Source organism: Puntigrus tetrazona, chromosome 5 (assembly GCF_018831695.1).
Source record: "Puntigrus tetrazona isolate hp1 chromosome 5, ASM1883169v1, whole genome shotgun sequence".
Lineage (NCBI taxonomy): Eukaryota > Metazoa > Chordata > Actinopteri > Cypriniformes > Cyprinidae > Puntigrus > Puntigrus tetrazona.
This window is the reverse complement of record NC_056703.1, coordinates 25,677,593-25,694,994: the sequence shown is the minus strand read 5'-3', so window position 1 is coordinate 25,694,994 and position 17,402 is coordinate 25,677,593. Positions and strand designations below refer to the sequence as shown.

At 34.6% G+C, this 17,402-nt stretch overlaps 1 protein-coding gene across 3 annotated transcripts in view; it reads left to right on the top strand.

Moving 5' to 3' along the window:
- kntc1 (kinetochore associated 1) overlaps window positions 1-17,402 on the top strand; it is a 53,173-nt gene that overhangs the window by 13,685 nt on the left and 22,086 nt on the right. For 2 of the 3 annotated variants that reach the window (XM_043240553.1, XM_043240552.1), the window contains exons 16-28: window positions 795-961; window positions 1,108-1,219; window positions 2,366-2,509; window positions 2,756-2,812; window positions 3,573-3,644; window positions 4,355-4,474; window positions 5,698-5,841; window positions 5,970-6,065; window positions 7,109-7,212; window positions 8,594-8,696; window positions 8,814-8,948; window positions 15,702-15,821; window positions 16,019-16,091. In XM_043240553.1, coding sequence (XP_043096488.1) covers window positions 795-961; window positions 1,108-1,219; window positions 2,366-2,509; window positions 2,756-2,812; window positions 3,573-3,644; window positions 4,355-4,474; window positions 5,698-5,841; window positions 5,970-6,065; window positions 7,109-7,212; window positions 8,594-8,696; window positions 8,814-8,948; window positions 15,702-15,821; window positions 16,019-16,091 — 1,447 coding nt within the window. The remainder of the gene's footprint in view (window positions 1-794; window positions 962-1,107; window positions 1,220-2,365; window positions 2,510-2,755; window positions 2,813-3,572; window positions 3,645-4,354; window positions 4,475-5,697; window positions 5,842-5,969; window positions 6,066-7,108; window positions 7,213-8,593; window positions 8,697-8,813; window positions 8,949-15,701; window positions 15,822-16,018; window positions 16,092-17,402) is intronic. The other variant, XM_043240554.1, reaches the window with a different exon arrangement.

Sequence of the window (17,402 nt, the reverse complement as noted above, 5' to 3'; positions counted from 1 at the left end):
ATCTCTTAAATTAATGCAGTTGTAATTGGGCAGTAACTTAGTGTTAATTTAATCTACTGATCAAGTTTACATGAAATATGATGCATTAATTTAATAAAGCTTAAAAAAATGTCTAATAAATGTTAATAACATCCTGAGGTCAATATGAAAAAATATTTTGATAAATTTAAAAGCTGATATTCACAGGGTGTGGGAACCCTGTGAATATTATACCTTGTTGCTTTGAGTTTGTTGGGAACTTTTTCCTTCAATGAAGAAGAGACCAGGAGAGTGTTTGTATATCTTTTTAAGCAGAAGTTACTCTTTATTGAGAACTTGTCTGTGCGTTGCTATAGTCACCAAGAAGTCTTCAAGAAATCTCACTAAGGCAGTGTTACATTGGGTGGCTCAAACTCAAACAAGGCATGTAAATGTAATATTCAAGTATAGGAACCTTACCCCATTAAACCAGTCTTAATCCAATCAGCAAAACTACTCCAATACTGGTGCAGAGGAACCAAAAGCCTTTGTTTATAAAGGTGAGAGTCTCTGTAATTTGGCTCGATTGACTTAAAATAAGAGAATAGGAACTGGTAGGGACCTCTTGCTACAAATTTAGCTTGAGAGAATCATCTGTCACACCATTACCAGAAATGTTAAACGTATGTATTTTACTTAAGTTTTTATGTTATACTATGTCAGAACCTAGGTTCAACATATTTTAAACAGATTCTTAAATGTGTAATTCCATAAGTTATTTATATTACAAATGTGTTTTGTGAATGTTTAACATTGTACTCTCATTTGTCCCATAGGATGAGCAGTTTGTGGTGCAGTACTGCCTGACTGCTTCCTGGCCTACTCTCAGCATAGCTGAAGAGATGTTAAATTACACCTTAAACCGTTTTCCGTGCTGCCAGATCCAAACAGCCCTGGCTAAGCTCGCCACGTTTGCCAACGTGTATGGACCTGGCAACTTTAAGTATGTTCAACAATGCAGAGATTCTTACATCAATCATTTTACTGTTCTCTCAGTTATTAAAATGTAGGACATATGTTTTTTTTTCCACCCTAGCCTTTTTGCACTTTTGTAATAGTAATTTTGTAACTATTACATGTCATTAACAGGGGCATACCATGGATTGAGTTCTTAAACAGAACAGATTATCTCAAAGACACCTTCGCTCTTCTCAAAGAGGGGAATCTTAGTGGAGCACAATACTTGTGGCTTCGACACGAGGTAAATTGATCTGTAGTCAGAAACATTTTCTCTCGTTTTTATTAATAGTCATTTTCAATTCATTGGGAACTGTAAGTTTTGAAGCGCTGTAAAACCTTAACATTTTCAGAGTCTTCTGTATGACAGCAACATTATATATAAACTGAAATTGTGAAATGGTCATTCCTTGATTCAGTGGCTTGAAACGAAATAGTGGACTGAACTTATTAACAAGTCATGTTGGAAGAAAGGGTTTAATAAATTCATAAATGCAAGTAAATTATTGTCTATCAGAGGTGTATATATCTATATTCAATCAATCACCTATTGAATCATAACCTATTTATATAGCACTTTTAACAAAGCACTGAACTGTGTGTGTGTGTGTGTGTGTGTATATTAGGTTGCATTAGACTTTAAATTACTTATCCATAATTTGTCATTTTGTATTTCTATAAACATTTGTGCTTGTATTTTTTTCACATTTTCATTTTTAATAATGAACCTATAGAGTGAGCAGGCTTTAGTTATTTATAATAATAAGAGATAAACAGAGTCTGTGCAAAACATTGTTAGGACTTGATTTAAATAGTCCACATGGTGTTAGTGGTTCAACCTTAATTGTATGAAGCTAGGAGAATACTTTTTGTGTGCAAAAGAAAACAAAAATCAGAGTCGGAGTACACAAGTTTATTTTGGTCAATGAGTATACTATACACTGTTTCCAACAACCAACTATTTAAAATTGTAGATTTTTTAAATGCACAGTTTATACACAATGTAAAAAATCATTATTTCCATTTATTGCTCTTGATATTTTAATGATCATTAATATTGATTAATAGAATACATAAATTGTTTTTGTTTTTGGATAAATGACTTGTAATCTGTCTATACACAACATTTTGATCAGTGATGTTCAACACAAGTTACAGAAAATTACCATTATAATGAAGCTGAATTTAGTGATGTTTTTTTTTTTTTTTTTTCGTGGCATATTTGTCACAAGCCCTGGTTAATTAATGACCCTGGTAATGCAGTATTTTTTACTGATATAAAAGTGGTATGAAGGTGCTAAAAAGTCACTGATGTATTCTAGATCATTTTATTTAATTAATTTGCTATAGCTTTTTTGCATGGTAATCAGGATAAGTGGATATTTTCCAGGGTGAGTTTGCCAGGGACTTTGATGAAAGCTGCCTTCATGCTCTACTGGGCTCCATTTCGTCTGACATTGCATCACAGGAACTGAGTCTGTGGTTTAAGGGTGCTGTGGTCCCATTTGTATGGAGAGTGTTGCCCAAAGGACAGGTAAGAGGGCAGCTAGTATACTTGACTTTAAATGCCATGTTTTTTGATCTCATTGATGATACTTTTTTTTGGTAATGAAATGTAAACAAAATGTTTCAAAACCAAATAGTTTGTTCTTACTATAATCTCTCTTTTTTTAATATTACTTTTTATTTTGTTCCCTTTTCTAAGAATGGATCACTGATTTGAAAAGAAACTACAAAATTGTGCTACATATTAATACTTTTACATTTTAAATATACACAGAAAATCCTTGCCAGGTGGTTGGACCAACGTGCAAGGAATCTGGAGTTAACAGAGAAGGTAAAGAACTGGAGAAGAGATTATTTTGTTTTTGTTTATACAAATGTATTTTTTTAGAATAAATTTTCCTATCGTCTGAACATGGCCCAGAAAATAAGCTTGCTATTTGTGAAACTTTATTTCTCTACAGTGTCATGTTGGTGATACACTGGCTGACTCTTTGAGCAGTATTGTTGGGCAACCAGATGAGAATAAAACATCCAGATAGAAATTTGCTAGCCAATGTCAATGGCAAACGTGACCAAACAACATTGCTCAAAAACAGTTGGCTGGCAAAATTGCTCAAAGTTCCCATGTATTGTCAGCCTCATTGTAAGCATCTATAGGTAGTACCGCTTTACTAAGTATATAAATGTCCCAGCAAGTTGATTGGTTGCATGTATGTGACGATAAGAAAGGGCCTGCTTTAAACCTGTTTGGTACACTACAGCTTTAAGGAGAAATGTTCAAAATTTTTGTTGACAGATGAATATGCACATGGTTTACCTTTGAACGTAATAAAAACACCAGACAGACATTTAATTAATGTTAAAACTTTATTTTTATTTTATTGGGTATTTAAGGTTTTATTGGCATTGCACAGTATGTGAGATTAACAAATGTAATTATAAGCTGCCCAAAATGTACTTGTATTAATACCAGATGAAATCTTAGTCTGTCTGGTGAGCCAGGTTCAACTGGGCCAAAGTAAGTGTTAAGACTGTCTTTCTCTTTCAGGTTATTTGATTTTATTATTAATAAGTTGGGTTTTCTTTAATAGAGTGACTGGCCTCATAATGGACTGGTTCTGGCTGAACTTGGGTTGCCTTCCCTCTGGAGGTCTATGGGTTTGGTAAATGTTAAGTTTGTCTTGAATTTTGAACCATATTTTTTTGAGCCATTGATTTTTGACCATATTTCTGGTTGGGCTGTCGCAATAACTGCAATACAGCAATACTGAACTTCTGACTAACATAACCGCAGAGGAATGCAACAACTGTGCATGCTTTCTTTTTCGTAAGTTTTCTTCTCATTTTACATCACGTGCATGTGTAGGCTAAAAAATATTATCAATGAATACATCTTGTGTGCCATGTTGATTTGTACAGAGGCTCAGTAGTTTTCTATTTAACGAAAACGATTGAGAGTTTGACTCATCACGTGGCATCACCAGTGTCTGTCCTTCAGATCGAATCGTGAATATTTGTGAAAGTCATGTCCAAGCAAAGTGCAATCTGTCTTAGCATTGGCACATTGCTGTTCAGCTGAGCCGCTCAAAGTTAAAATGATTTGAAACGGTGTTACATAAAATCTCTCTTTGAATGAATCAGCTTTTTTTACACGTAGTTGAATGAACTGTTTAAATTCTCAGTCAGAGGCAGTCTTTTTCTGAATATGACCTTGTTACATCATAACAGCAGGACTAATGTATACCACACTGTTGAGCCACTTAAAATTTCTTCAACGCAACAGCCCTAATTTCTAGTACAGGAAGTCATTGTGAAAAATAGTACTGACCAGAGCAATACATTTGTCCTCAGATGACAGTAAATTGTTTTTCAGGCTGAAATATGTGGATCAGAGGAAGTGCAAAACCTAAAGTCTCTAGTGGCAAACCTCAGGCAGCTTTGTGACCTCTACTCCAAATACAACTGCCATCTTTCACTGTCTGACTTTGAAAGGGTGAGTATGAAAGTTTAGGTGTTCCAATATGTACACAAAATAAACCAAACTGAAAAAAAACATGTATTTCCAGCAATTTAAAGCTCTAAAAACATTGTTTAAATGTTTTTTCATGAAGACCAAAATATACTTTGTTGTAAACAAACACTTGTTTAAAATAATATATAAAAAAGACATCAAATTACCACTTTAACCAACAGATGGCAGCAGAGGAGCACTTGCTGTTAATTAGTAATTAACTGTTTTTGCACTGTTTGGTCAGTGTGTGCCAGTACTTTAAAATCACAATGTTTACTATGATCACATTGATGGCTAGCGCATAGTCTTGTGTTTCACTAGTGACCTTAATTCACATTGGATCTCAAACCGAAGTTATTTCAAATACTTGCTACTGTCTAAAAGTGAGCTAAAGCTGTTTTAAAAGTCTTTAAAATACTGGTGTTACAGCTGTTAACTTCATGAAATGATATGCAGCACTGACGCCAACTGGCCCGCTGTGGCCCAAGGTTTTTGTCAGCCTAAAAACCCGGGCCATTTGCCCTGAGGTAGCACCGATGAGGAAAATCAAGAGCCAGAAGTGGCAGTGGAAACCCTACTGACCCTGGCACGCTCTAGCACGTCTGCTTTTGGCCCAAAATGAAGTGCAGCGTTAGTTCTAGTCAAGCTTGTATCAACTGACGGTCAGCTGATTACGTCAACCTACAGGAATATGATACTTATCTAAGCATCCTCATAAAAGATAGTTCAGTATTATCAGCCGTTTTCACATTGCTCAATAGTTAGCTAATTCCCCTCCTCCATGCCCAACTCTTTATCTGTCAGTCAGGATTCAGGTTATCAGTGCTCTCTGCTCGCAGGGAGTTCTCGCTGGTGCCAGTGCTCTCAAATGTTAGACTGGGGCCCCCATATTGTCATATGACCACGATGATATCAAGACAGTTTTGCTATCGCTATACCACAGTATTATTGTTATATAAACAAGACAACATATTAGTGTTTTTACAGTAATGTTATTGCAGTTTTGTTTTAATACCTGTGAAATTTCATAATTCACATACTATTTTTAGAATGCTTGCACTTTGTTTTTGTTAGTTTGTTTTTTGGACACATTAAATTGGTTTAATTTGTTTAGGAAGTTAAATGCTTTATTGATGTTCATGATGCATTTATTATAATATTCAGAAACAAATCGTACTATATGTTATGTGTGTGTTCTTTGGCAGGGAAGCACACGTAGTATGGCCTTTTTGATGCTAGATAAAGTTCAGGCCCCAGAGCTGATTCCTGCAGTAATTAAGAGTAGCATTGAACCCTATGCTCTTGAGAATGGATTGGACCTGGACCAGACCCTCTTACACTACATCAAGGTCAGATTTGTTATTTTGTCAGTTGAGCTAATAATAGTAGTAGTTATAGCTATTATTATTATTATTATTATTATTAAATAATAATTGAATGAACTGATCGTTTTGATATGCTCTATTTTTATTTCTAGGACTTACTAGACTGTTGCAGTTCTCAAATCACCTCTCTCTTCACTGAATGGGAGGCTAAAGCTGTGGCTGTACTGCACTGCATGACAGACACTAATGTGAGTCAATCAGTTTCTTCAACTAATATACTGTACAGTGTTACATAGTATTATTGTGGATTATGGTTTATTCATTAACAAGTAGACACCGTTTACACTGTGTTTTCGTTTTAAAACGTATAACTTTTTCGCTACGGTTATGCCTATAGTTTACACTAATCTGTCATTTTCAAAGTTGAAAACTCTGCAGACATCATTTTAGTTTGAAACTCCGGAGTTGCATTTCTGTATAAACAATAGCATAATGCATGTTGCTGTACCCATCAGAGCCTTTGAGAATCAGAGTTCTCACCGCTGTGTGGTCATGTGGTTATAGAACTCTCAGTAGTTCCAATCAACTCTTTGTGTATTGCTTGTGTATTGCTAACTACGCTTAATTTTACAATTGCGTTTTTTGATGACGAGACAGCATTAATTTATTACAATATAATTATTACAATTACATATTATAATTACCATTTAGTATTTAGGGTTAAAATAGAAAAAAGAAAAGTGAATTGCGATGCAAGTTATATTCCTATGTAATGTCATGATTTCACTACTACATGCCGTTATGGCTGTTAAACAAATATAGCCTACATAATAGCAGCCATCATAGCTTATTCATTGGTTTATGTTTGGCTTTAAGACATTATTAAACACTCCATGTTTATAAATTTTGCTTTTTTAAAATGTTGAATTTAAGAAGTGTAATTATACTGACTATTTTATTTATATTTTATATGACATTCACATATAAATGAATTTTAAAAAGGTCAACACAAGGATACCAACTGCATTCATCTAAAAGCTTTCATGTATTCCTTAAATTTACTCAACTTCTTACCAGGAGACAAAGACCAAAAATGTAAAAATGTGATAACTAGCATCTGGTTTTGATCATTGTTGAGGTGTTTTTCACACTAACTCTAAATATATCATAACTGTCTATTATCTATAAAAATGGCAGAAACTAGTAAATGAGAAAGTTGAGAATGCAGTAAATACCTGTCTTAACCACAGTATGTCCTGTTGGCTAAAGCTTGTTTTTTAACATGTTTTAGAAAGTGATGGATGCTGTGATTGAAATAATGTATAAGGCTGTGGTGCCCTGGAGTGACACCATTGAGAAACTTGTTCAGCAGCATCTGGAGAAGGAACATCCAAAGTAAGTGGTGTGGCTTTTTTCTTTTGTTGTTTAGTAATAATTATCTACAGGCTCCCAGTGCATTCAGCTCTGAGCAAGGCTTCAGTGTTAGCTGTGGTACCACACTGTAAAGCAGCCGTCAAAGTTTACAATATTTCAGATATCTGCAACTGACCTTGGAACATCCAGCTCATAATTTTGGTCACTTGATCCAAAATGTGTATTATTACCCCAGTTGATTTAAGCATAAATATTCGAATAGAATCGCTTTTCATGATTTTCACAAAAAACTTTTACATTAATTTAGGACTAGTTGATGGTTAAGCCCTGGATGTCAGTCAGTGACAGCGGCAATGTATATCCAAATAAGTGTTTAAAAATCAACCACCATTATTGAAAGTAATATATATTGATATCAAATTATTGTCCAGCCATATATTCATTTTAGAAGTTCGAGTTCAGTTAGCATTTTCTTCATTAACTTCAGTAATTCAATAATTGTGACATTTCTGACTGAAATGATGTTGGGGACAGACTTGGGTGATGCGGTTGTTGCTTGACTTTATCCAGCTTGAGCACAAGTTAATCAGTCTACAGTGTTTGGAATGTATAGCTGTAGTACAGGGCTATTTAATTAGCATTATATTTGCAGGAAATGATTCATGTCAGTTATAATGAATGTTTGTTTCTAGTTTTCTGTATGTTTTAATGGCAAATGAAAGTACCATTTTGTTTTTCATGTTACTGAAATAACCAATGTGAATATTGTCATGGATATAACGTGTTACTTCCCACATAAAAACGCCATCAACATACAATTTAAAGGACATAAAATGACTTAAATGCCTTAAACAGTACTAGAAAAGACTGTTGTAATTTCAAGATGTCTTCGAGGATAGAAAGGCAAAAGTCATGCTATGGCTTTGTTTAATGAAGATATACCTATCATCACACTATGTCAAAACGTTGGCATATGTGTGGAAGTATCTCTAAAGAGAACTTCTGGCAATAAGAAAACTTAGTATTTGTTGTTAGTATAGTTGCTCTTTTTTTTGTTTTTGCCATGAAAATAACCTGCTAACATGGCATTAAATAAATATAAAGTTGTCAACCTTCAAAGTTGTTCTAAAATCTAAAACCAAAATGTGTTCTTGTCCTAGGACAACTTTGATAAACTCATCACTTCAGATGTTGACTACTAAAATACTACTACTACTACTGTGTAGTGCTGGAAAATCTTGAAAATGCACACTGAATTGAATTTTACTTTGGGAAAGGAAGAACCCTGGATTGGGCCCACAGGCTGCCGACTGAATATCCCTGCTGTAGAACATGAAATTCAGTTGGTGCTATTTCTAGGTTAAAGTGTAATGGAGTATAATTTGTGTTTTTAAATTTACAGACAGGAGTTGCTGAGGGAGGGTTACAGACTGATGGAAATAAAGAAACTTCTCAGATGCTATGGTATCCGAAGCTTAGCTCTTTCTAACACTCGGGATATCATGGTACGTCTGTCATCAACTGTAAATGTCCTATTTTGTGTTCTATATTCAACAGTTGACTATTCAAACACAGATCTTTGTATCACTCTTTGTACTTTACTGTTTGCTTGCTTTGCTTAGATGCTTGTGAGGCACATTCTAAAACAGGACCTGCCTACCTCTCTTGAGGACTCACTGAAGTTAATTGAGGCCTACAAACTAAACCCAGCAGAGATCCACCATCTTCACTGCATCCATCTCATACAGCATAATAAGGTAATACACCCAGAGAATCCTAGAGAGTTGTATTCATTTTTAGTACAGCACTATAGGTGCTCTACTAAAGTGGTATAAAAAAAAAGCGAAATGTGAGTCACTCACGTCTTTATTTAAAAGCAGAAGTCCTCACAAGTGGAATTTTTATATATATATAAAATATGTATATATGTATATGTATGTGTGTGTGTGTGTGTGTGTATAGTGGTCAATAGGAGATTACATCAGAAATGATTGTATTCCTACCTGTTCTAATAACAACAACAATAAAAGAATTCATAAATACATACATGGTCTACATGTCACATCACAAAGATGTCCAATATAGCATCACTCCCTCAGGCAATGTTTTTTGCAGAGTTTTTGTGTAGAGTTAAAATCACATTGTATATGTGTTGTGACATGAGAGCAGATGTTCTCACAATACAAACCATCCCAGAAGCACTGCACTGTTGGCAAGCTTTGTTTCTTAAATTCTACATTGTTGTTGCCTTAGGTCTTGGTTAGTTAAATAGCTTGGGCATAGAATATATAAAGCTACATATCTGCAGTCTGCAGACTGTCTTTCTAAAATAAGGGGGGCGTGGCTACGATTCTGAACTAGGCACGCACTTTTCTGAGAGCTCCTGATTTAAAATTCTCAATTTATTTACTTTATTCTCAATTTATTATTTATAACTTTATTCACAGACATGATTTTAGTGCTAGTAGCACTAGCAAATCAGATACCGTAGAAGTGATTTTGCCAGTGAGTGAGTTAATTCAGAAAAGAGCAAGTTGGAAGAAGCAGCTAATCGCATTGATTTTTCTCACCTGCAAGCTTGATGATCTTGAAAACCGTTTGCATGGATCAAACCTCAGGTTGGTTAAAAATTCTGAAAATCTGGATGCAGTTGCCTTCTTGGAAAAATGGCTGAAACGCTGGGTCCTGAAAACTCCCCTGCTCCACCAGTTACAGAGAGAGTAAAGTCAGAGTAATGCGTGCTGCCAGGCTACAGGCACAATTATGCACAGTGAGGTTTTTCCCTGATTTATTGGCCGAGTTGCTTTGTCAGAGGAGGCAGTTTGATGGTGTTAAACAACATCTGTGATCCTTGAACATCAGCTATTGAGTGTAGTTGACTCAGAATGGACTTAAAGGGAAATCTCTCGTTTTCCATGTTTAAAAATGCCCATCTAATATGCTTGATTTTTACTTTTGATGTGCATGTCTGTTCTATTTGAAGAGTTCAACTATATAACTATATAAAGTGAATGTACATAAATCCACCGTGTGATGTCAGTAGCTTCACTTAATTCCAGGTCGTTTTTTTGTTTTTAAAGATTAATTTTCTTTAAAGTTGCTTAAAACTAAAGCCTCTTTGTCGCCATCTATGTTTGAAAATCTGGTATTGCAGTTTCTTATTTCGTCTATGGGTTAATGTGTGTATTAGCATGTAGATTTCAGTTTAGGTGCAGTCTAATCTCTGATTGTAACATCATTTGAATTTTATATTAAGATTTTTTCTTAATCTGTAATTAGAAGCACATTTAAAACTGGAATATAATTTATTGCTAGCCTCTCTTCCAGGTTTAGTTATAATATCAGGTGACTTTAGCTGGTCTTCAGGACTGGATAGCTCACTCTCAAAGCGGGAAAATAAATAAGTTTATGAACGATATAAATAAATATAAATTTATGCAACACCCGAAGACCATTAAATCCATCAAAAATATTTAATTACTGTCTAAATTCTCTTGACAAATAGATTATTTTTTAATTCCAATTTATTTATTTCTGAATATAGTTGTATATACAATTGTGCTGTTTTGTCAAATCATTCTCTCACTTCATTATTTTTTATAGATTCAAAATTAGCAAAGGCTTCATTCAATTTGATGAGCAGACTACCGTAAATTCTGGACTATAAGCCGCTACTTTTTTCATAGGTTTTGAACCATGCAGCTTATACAAAGGTGCGGCTATTCTGCAGATTTTTTCCCACCGCTAGGGGCGCTCTAACCGGAATTAGAATCAAAACTAAGACAAAATAAATGCAAAGAAGAATACGCTAGTTCCTCTTTAGCAGATATAAGTCGGTAGAAGCGGATAGAAGGACGACAAATGACCAATCCTGTCAAACTCTATCTTTTCAAATCCTCACCCCTTCATCATGGAACCCACACGAAGAAGTTCGTATGATGCAAGTTTTAAGTTGAAGGCCATCGATCTCGTTATACAAGAAGGAAACCGCGCTGCTGCTCGGAAGCTTAGCGTCAATGAGTCTATAGTGAGACGCTGGAGGAGGCAGCGGGAAGAGCAAAACTTTTTTAAATAGAGCAGATGCGGCTTATATGCAGGTGCGCTTTATAGTCCAGAATTTACGGTATTTGTATTTTGCTACTAATGCTGATCACACTTCTGCGACTATTAGATGGGTAATCTTTTAGACATTTATTATGGGCCAAATGACTGGTTATACTAGCTCTAAATTTAATCAATTTAAGCAAACGCTGATTAATTACTATCACTGCAGAAACTAAATCTGAGCCTGATGTTTCTAATGCTACACTAAAAAAAAAAAAATTATACTGTAAAATTACAGTAAATTACTGGCAGCTACATTTGCCTCTACAATGCTGTAATTTTTACGGTTTACCTACTGTAATCTGCTGCATCAGTTTACTGCTGTAAAAAATATTACAGTACCATGCTGTAGAAAATATGCTGTACAGGATAATACTGCCAAGTAATTGACTGCTATTTGCTGTTATTTTATCACTCCTGCTTTAATCTCCAGAAACTGTTTATTACTGTTATTTAGTACTCTAGAATGTGATTTTTTATTGTTATAACACTGCTAGAAGCTGATAAAAAGAAAAAATACAATTCACTAAATTGTTTTTTTACAAACAAATGGATCAAACTAAATATCATTACACTTTTATTAAAATGGTCATGTTTAAACCAGTTATGAACCTTCAGCTTCACCCGTGCTGGGTTGAACAGAACATAATACTGTGTCACATGAACATCCTGTTGCAGAATACAATGCAGTGATATCACAAACATTTTTTTGTTTAAGGACTTAATAATGTGATTATGTAAACCTATACTTACTATGCAGAACTGTAACATTATTTAACCGGACTAGATAAAACCCCACCCAAAATCCATAAGGTTTTTAAAGAGAGTGGCCACCTGAGGATTCACAGTTGCTGCTTTTTTCTGAACAAGCCTCCCGTCTTATTGGACACCACTTGGCTGGCTTTTGTTCTCCTTTCAGGGTTCACACCAATGAAGCAAGGCTCTGAGAATCTTAGAGTAATGTAGACAACATTACTTTGTTACAATATTTTCATTATTTCTTAGTTATCCTATTATTATTATTGTTGTTGTTGTTAATGCCAAACCAGTAAAAATGTCTTTTTTGAGCTGATTAGATATTTGAAAAAAATGCCATCACCCACCATTGCATTTTTAGCTATTTTCCACTGTCCATTTGTGTAGATTGATTTGTAATACTACAGTCTTCAATATTCATATTAAAATACCTTTTACAAAGCTGTCTTTACTCAGAACTAACAGTTTGATGTTAAATGTTAAAGTTTAATAAGAACACAACAGAACAGCCAGTAACAGAAACACGCAGACTGCATTTTCCAATGTGTTCAATGTTCAGAAACATCAGTGATGACACATATAATAAATAGAGCTGACATTGTCAAAAAAAAAAAAACACTAATTCTAAGGGATAGTTCACCCAAGATTGAAGCTTTGATTTGTATCTTCTTACCAGCAGGGCATCCAAGATCTAGGTGACTTTTTCTTCAGTACAACACAAGTTAAGAAATTGTTGTAGTCTGTCAGTCATATAATGGCAGTCAATGGGCACACAATCTTTGAGAGAAAAAAAAAAAACAAACATACACAGACAAATTCAAATTAAACCTTGTGACGATACATTGATGTGTCAACTAAGAAAAAATGTTTTGTTTTTTTTTACCAGTGACATACCACAATGTCTGACTCACTGACAACATCCAGCACTAAACGCGTCACACTCTGGCACATAGATATATATACATGGATGCCTTGTTAGCGACAGTTCCTATGGGACGCAATGTGTAAGTTTGTATGCTTTGTTATGCAATCATGCTCTGGATGTTGTAAATGAGTCAGACATTGTTGTATATCAGAGGTAAAAATTGTATAAATACTAGTTTCTTGCACAAAACGATCGTTTCACGTCTTAGAACATCAATGTATTGTCATGAGTCGCAGAGTTTCATTTGGATTTGTCTGTGCATGTGTTTTTTTTCTCTCAAAGATTGTGTGCCCATTGACTTGCATTATATGACTGACAGACTGCAATGGTTTGAGTTTAAAATCTTTGTGTGTGTTCTACAGAAGACACAAAGTCGCCTACATCTTGGATGCCCTGGTGGTAAGCAGATAAACATCACATTTTCACTTTTGGGTGAACTATCCCTTTAACACAACCAATCCTAAACAATGCTGATAAGATTGACTGATAAGATTGATAAAATGTCCAAACAACATTTACGACCAGAAGCCGACTTACCTTGAACAAACTCCAATGTTTGGGCAGCTTCCTCTTGTACTGCATATTGAAGACATAATAGGTGGAGAAAAATGCTTCAAGCCCTGTAATGAAATTTTGCTGTAGTTTTCAATGCTGGTCATCCAGTCTCCAAGTGTGACTTTGTCACCAGCAACTGAAAGAGACAACTGTGATGTTTAATGTCCTGAAACAGTATCAAATTTAGGTTGCCCATTTCACAAAAAGGCTAAACACATTTTAATTCTTCTATTTCCAATAATTATCATAAAATATGCTGCTTGCAGATCAATACTTTCCATGACATGGAATGACAAAAAAATGTTTAGAGCTACATTCAAGGGAGAGACATAAACAAAAAAAAACATAAGGACACCTTTTGTTTTAAAGGAACAGTTTGCCCAAAAATAAAAATGAGCCCCGAAGCCATCCAAGTGTATATGACTTTCTTCTTTCAGACCAACACCGTTAAAGTTTTTTAAACATTTATCATGGCTCTTCTAAGCTTTTTGGTGATGCTGGATAGTGACCATGAATTTGATATATTGGTTAAATACTTCATCAGAAATCAAACCCATACATGATTCCTTTGAAGCAGATCAGTGGGGTTTTTTGTAACAAAAATAGTTTTTACTCCCAATATTTGGATAAACTGTTCCTTTTTAAATCCATGCCTTGCATATGTGACACTTACCCAGCAGTATCAGTCGTGGACTGGCAAGAAGGTCAGAAGTCCAGATGCCTTCAACATCTGCTGCAGTGGAAGAGATCTGTAAATAATGGCACAAACTAGTATGCAAATAAAGAATGAAATTGTGTGTACAATCATAGCGGGTACAGAGCAAATAATAATAAACACATATAAAACTTATGTCCGCTCTTGAGTAGTAGTCCTTCTATCCTCTCATTAAAGTCTTCAGGCATTTTATCCCAAAGAATTTCAAGGGTTTTGTTTCATTTATTTGCCATGTTGGCTTGAATAGGAAGATATCATTAACTTACCATTGTAAAATAGACAATATTGAAGCTGTTTTCTAATGAAGCTTTTGTGCCTTGGTTACATGTTGAAAAACTGATTTGACCCTTTTTTTTTTCTTTTTTTTTTTTTTTTTTGAAAAGAACAAAAAAAGGACAGATAATCCATTGTAAAATATACTATTGTAATTTGGTACAAAGCCCATAAATATCTTGGGAAACTTTCCAATGATTTCTTGCTTTTCTCCTTTCTGGAGAACTACCTCCAAACTCCCCCCTTGGAAAATTCACATTGGAAGATTTAACTAGAATAGAATTTAACTTATCTGTAAATAAATTAAACTTCTCTGATCTGTGTTTCAAATTTAAATAAGCTTCAAAATAAGGACATTTTTTCATTGTACATGGGAGTGTGAGGAGGTACAAAAGTTTTGTAACTCGTATTGAAACTCAATATGTTTCTTAATTTACTTCCCAATTTCTCAGTGTTCTATATTGTGTGTATTGTATGTATGAAGACGATTGCTCCTTGTCCACTAAAGAAAGAAATTTGGTGGATTTGTGTCTAATACAAGCAGGACGTTCTATTGCCCTGTGCTGGAAAAATACCAGTACCAGAAGGATGATGATGATGATGATGTTTTTTTTCTTCTTTTTTTTATATGTGGTAGAAAAATGTTGATAGGGACAGTGAGCTACTTAAACTAGCTCTTAAAAACAGATGAGCAAGTATGCTCTGCTTGTTTTTTTCCACCTAGATGTGATAATAAGAAACATTATATTACATTATAATGTTAAATACAATCTGCTGTACATATACATACATGGAATAAATTCTTGAAATTCTTGTATTTCATTTAGTTAACAAATAAGAGAAAAAAGCAGAGCGACAGGTAACATAGCCTGTATATGCTGAATTTCAGTTAATTTTTGTGATATATTTTATTTGTTTACAGAAAGCAAACTCAAATGGCAGAAATCGACATCCTATCTGTTTTTTTTTTTTGTTATAAAAGCACAATGTCTCAAACTAATAAAAGCATTCACGCACGTGCCGGTATTCATCGTAAGGCTGCATGTACTGAACCAAGATGTTTGGTATAAATACAAGTATCATGCCACGTCTAGTATATATCTCTAACAAAATCATTACATTTATTATCAGTTTCAGATGTAATTGTGAGAAAGTGAAAACATTTGTATGCTGTATTTACAGAGGGAGATGTGCATTGGCTTGCTGAAGAATCTGCCCCAATCTGAGGCAGAATTTGTGATTGAGCGACTGGCCTGTTGGGCAAGACTTGAACTTCAAGACAAGCGACACATTTCTGAAGAGGTCAGAGAAAGTGAAAAGAAATTGTGATCTGAATAACCTCATAAGCCTTTAAAATTATAGATGCTCAACATTAAAATTGTGACTTGACTTATTGATATAAGAGAAAAAGGTGTTATATTTAATGTTGAACGTTAATCCTTTTATCCAATTATTATCAAAGCTTCTTTTTTTTAATTTAATGTCTTTTCTTTCAATAGCAGAAGAAATTACAAATGCTAATATCCCAGATTATGGTTGAAGCTTTGAAATACCTACAGAGCATTCAGACAGGTGAGTACACAAAATTGTAGAGTGTGGTATTAATTCTCATACGGTTTCATTCGGTTTTGTGCTGAAACTACACTGTTCATATTCTTGTGTCCCTCCTCACACACAGAATCCTCTCCAGTCAGACTACATTTTCAAATGGCCTTACATGGATAAAAGTATCAAAAGTAGTAACTTAGCATAGTATAAAAAGTCTTTGTATAACCATGGTTCCTTTAGAGGAGTCAAGGTTGTATCTGTGGCTTATGGGAACACTTTCTCCCCAGTTGTGAGAAGAGTCTGAAGCATAGATTTATTAAAAAATTAAAAAATTGTTGATGGCGCAAGCACTGCCTCATGAGGAACCATGGCATCTTTTCCTCTTAAAACGGTCATCAGTTCACTTTTACATGTTGTTTGAACTGAAATGTGTGTGTCCCTGGATCTTCCTAAATGTGTCTGTTCATGCGACTCATTTGTGAATCCACTTCACCTCCAGAAGTGTTTGTTTGTTTGTTTTTTTGTTGTTGTTTTGTTTTATTAAGCAAGTTTCATCATGATTGTGGCTTAAGTTTACAATCCCTTAAGAGCTCATTAGCATTTAACTTTAGCATTCATCGTACACATGGTGTGTACATTTTTTTTATTATTATTCCTGTTTACCAAACCCATCTTGAGTGTTTGCTGCTAAAAAATCTTTTTTTTTTGTCTGACCATACAAGCCAGTCCTGTTTGAAGCTCCAGTTGTGTCTAACTAATCAATATGCTGGAAATCATTTTTGGATGACTGAAAATTTTTTTTGTGAAATCCTACCGAACAACATGTGATGTAGGTGATGATTGATCTTTTTTTTCTTAGTTTTCTGACCTCAAGACTCAACTATTTTCTGCAGTTCTCCAGCTGTGATCCTTGATCCCAGATTTGGATGTATACTTTGGCATGAATGTCCTTCAGGAGTCCATTAATCATCTTTAATCTTAGCACCAAAGGCATCACAATTCTTGCCAAAATGTCCTGATATTTCAAAGAGTCAATGATGCCCTTCAAGAAGTCATGAGTTCCACTTACTGTAAAAGTAAAACACCCCATAACAAGACTAGTCCACCTCCAACTTGTGTTGTGTTTGTGGGAGAGAACCTTATACCATCATTTATACCTCCCAGTTATTGGTGGTACCCTGATTCAAATATTTTTAATACGACAATCCTGTTTAACTGATAACCTAACTTTTCAGAGGAGCATGTTGTGTGGACTGAGGAAACCGGTTCAAAGTACTGATGAAAGCAAGTTTATTTAAATAAAGAAATGGCCAGCTGAATTTCATGATCTAAACC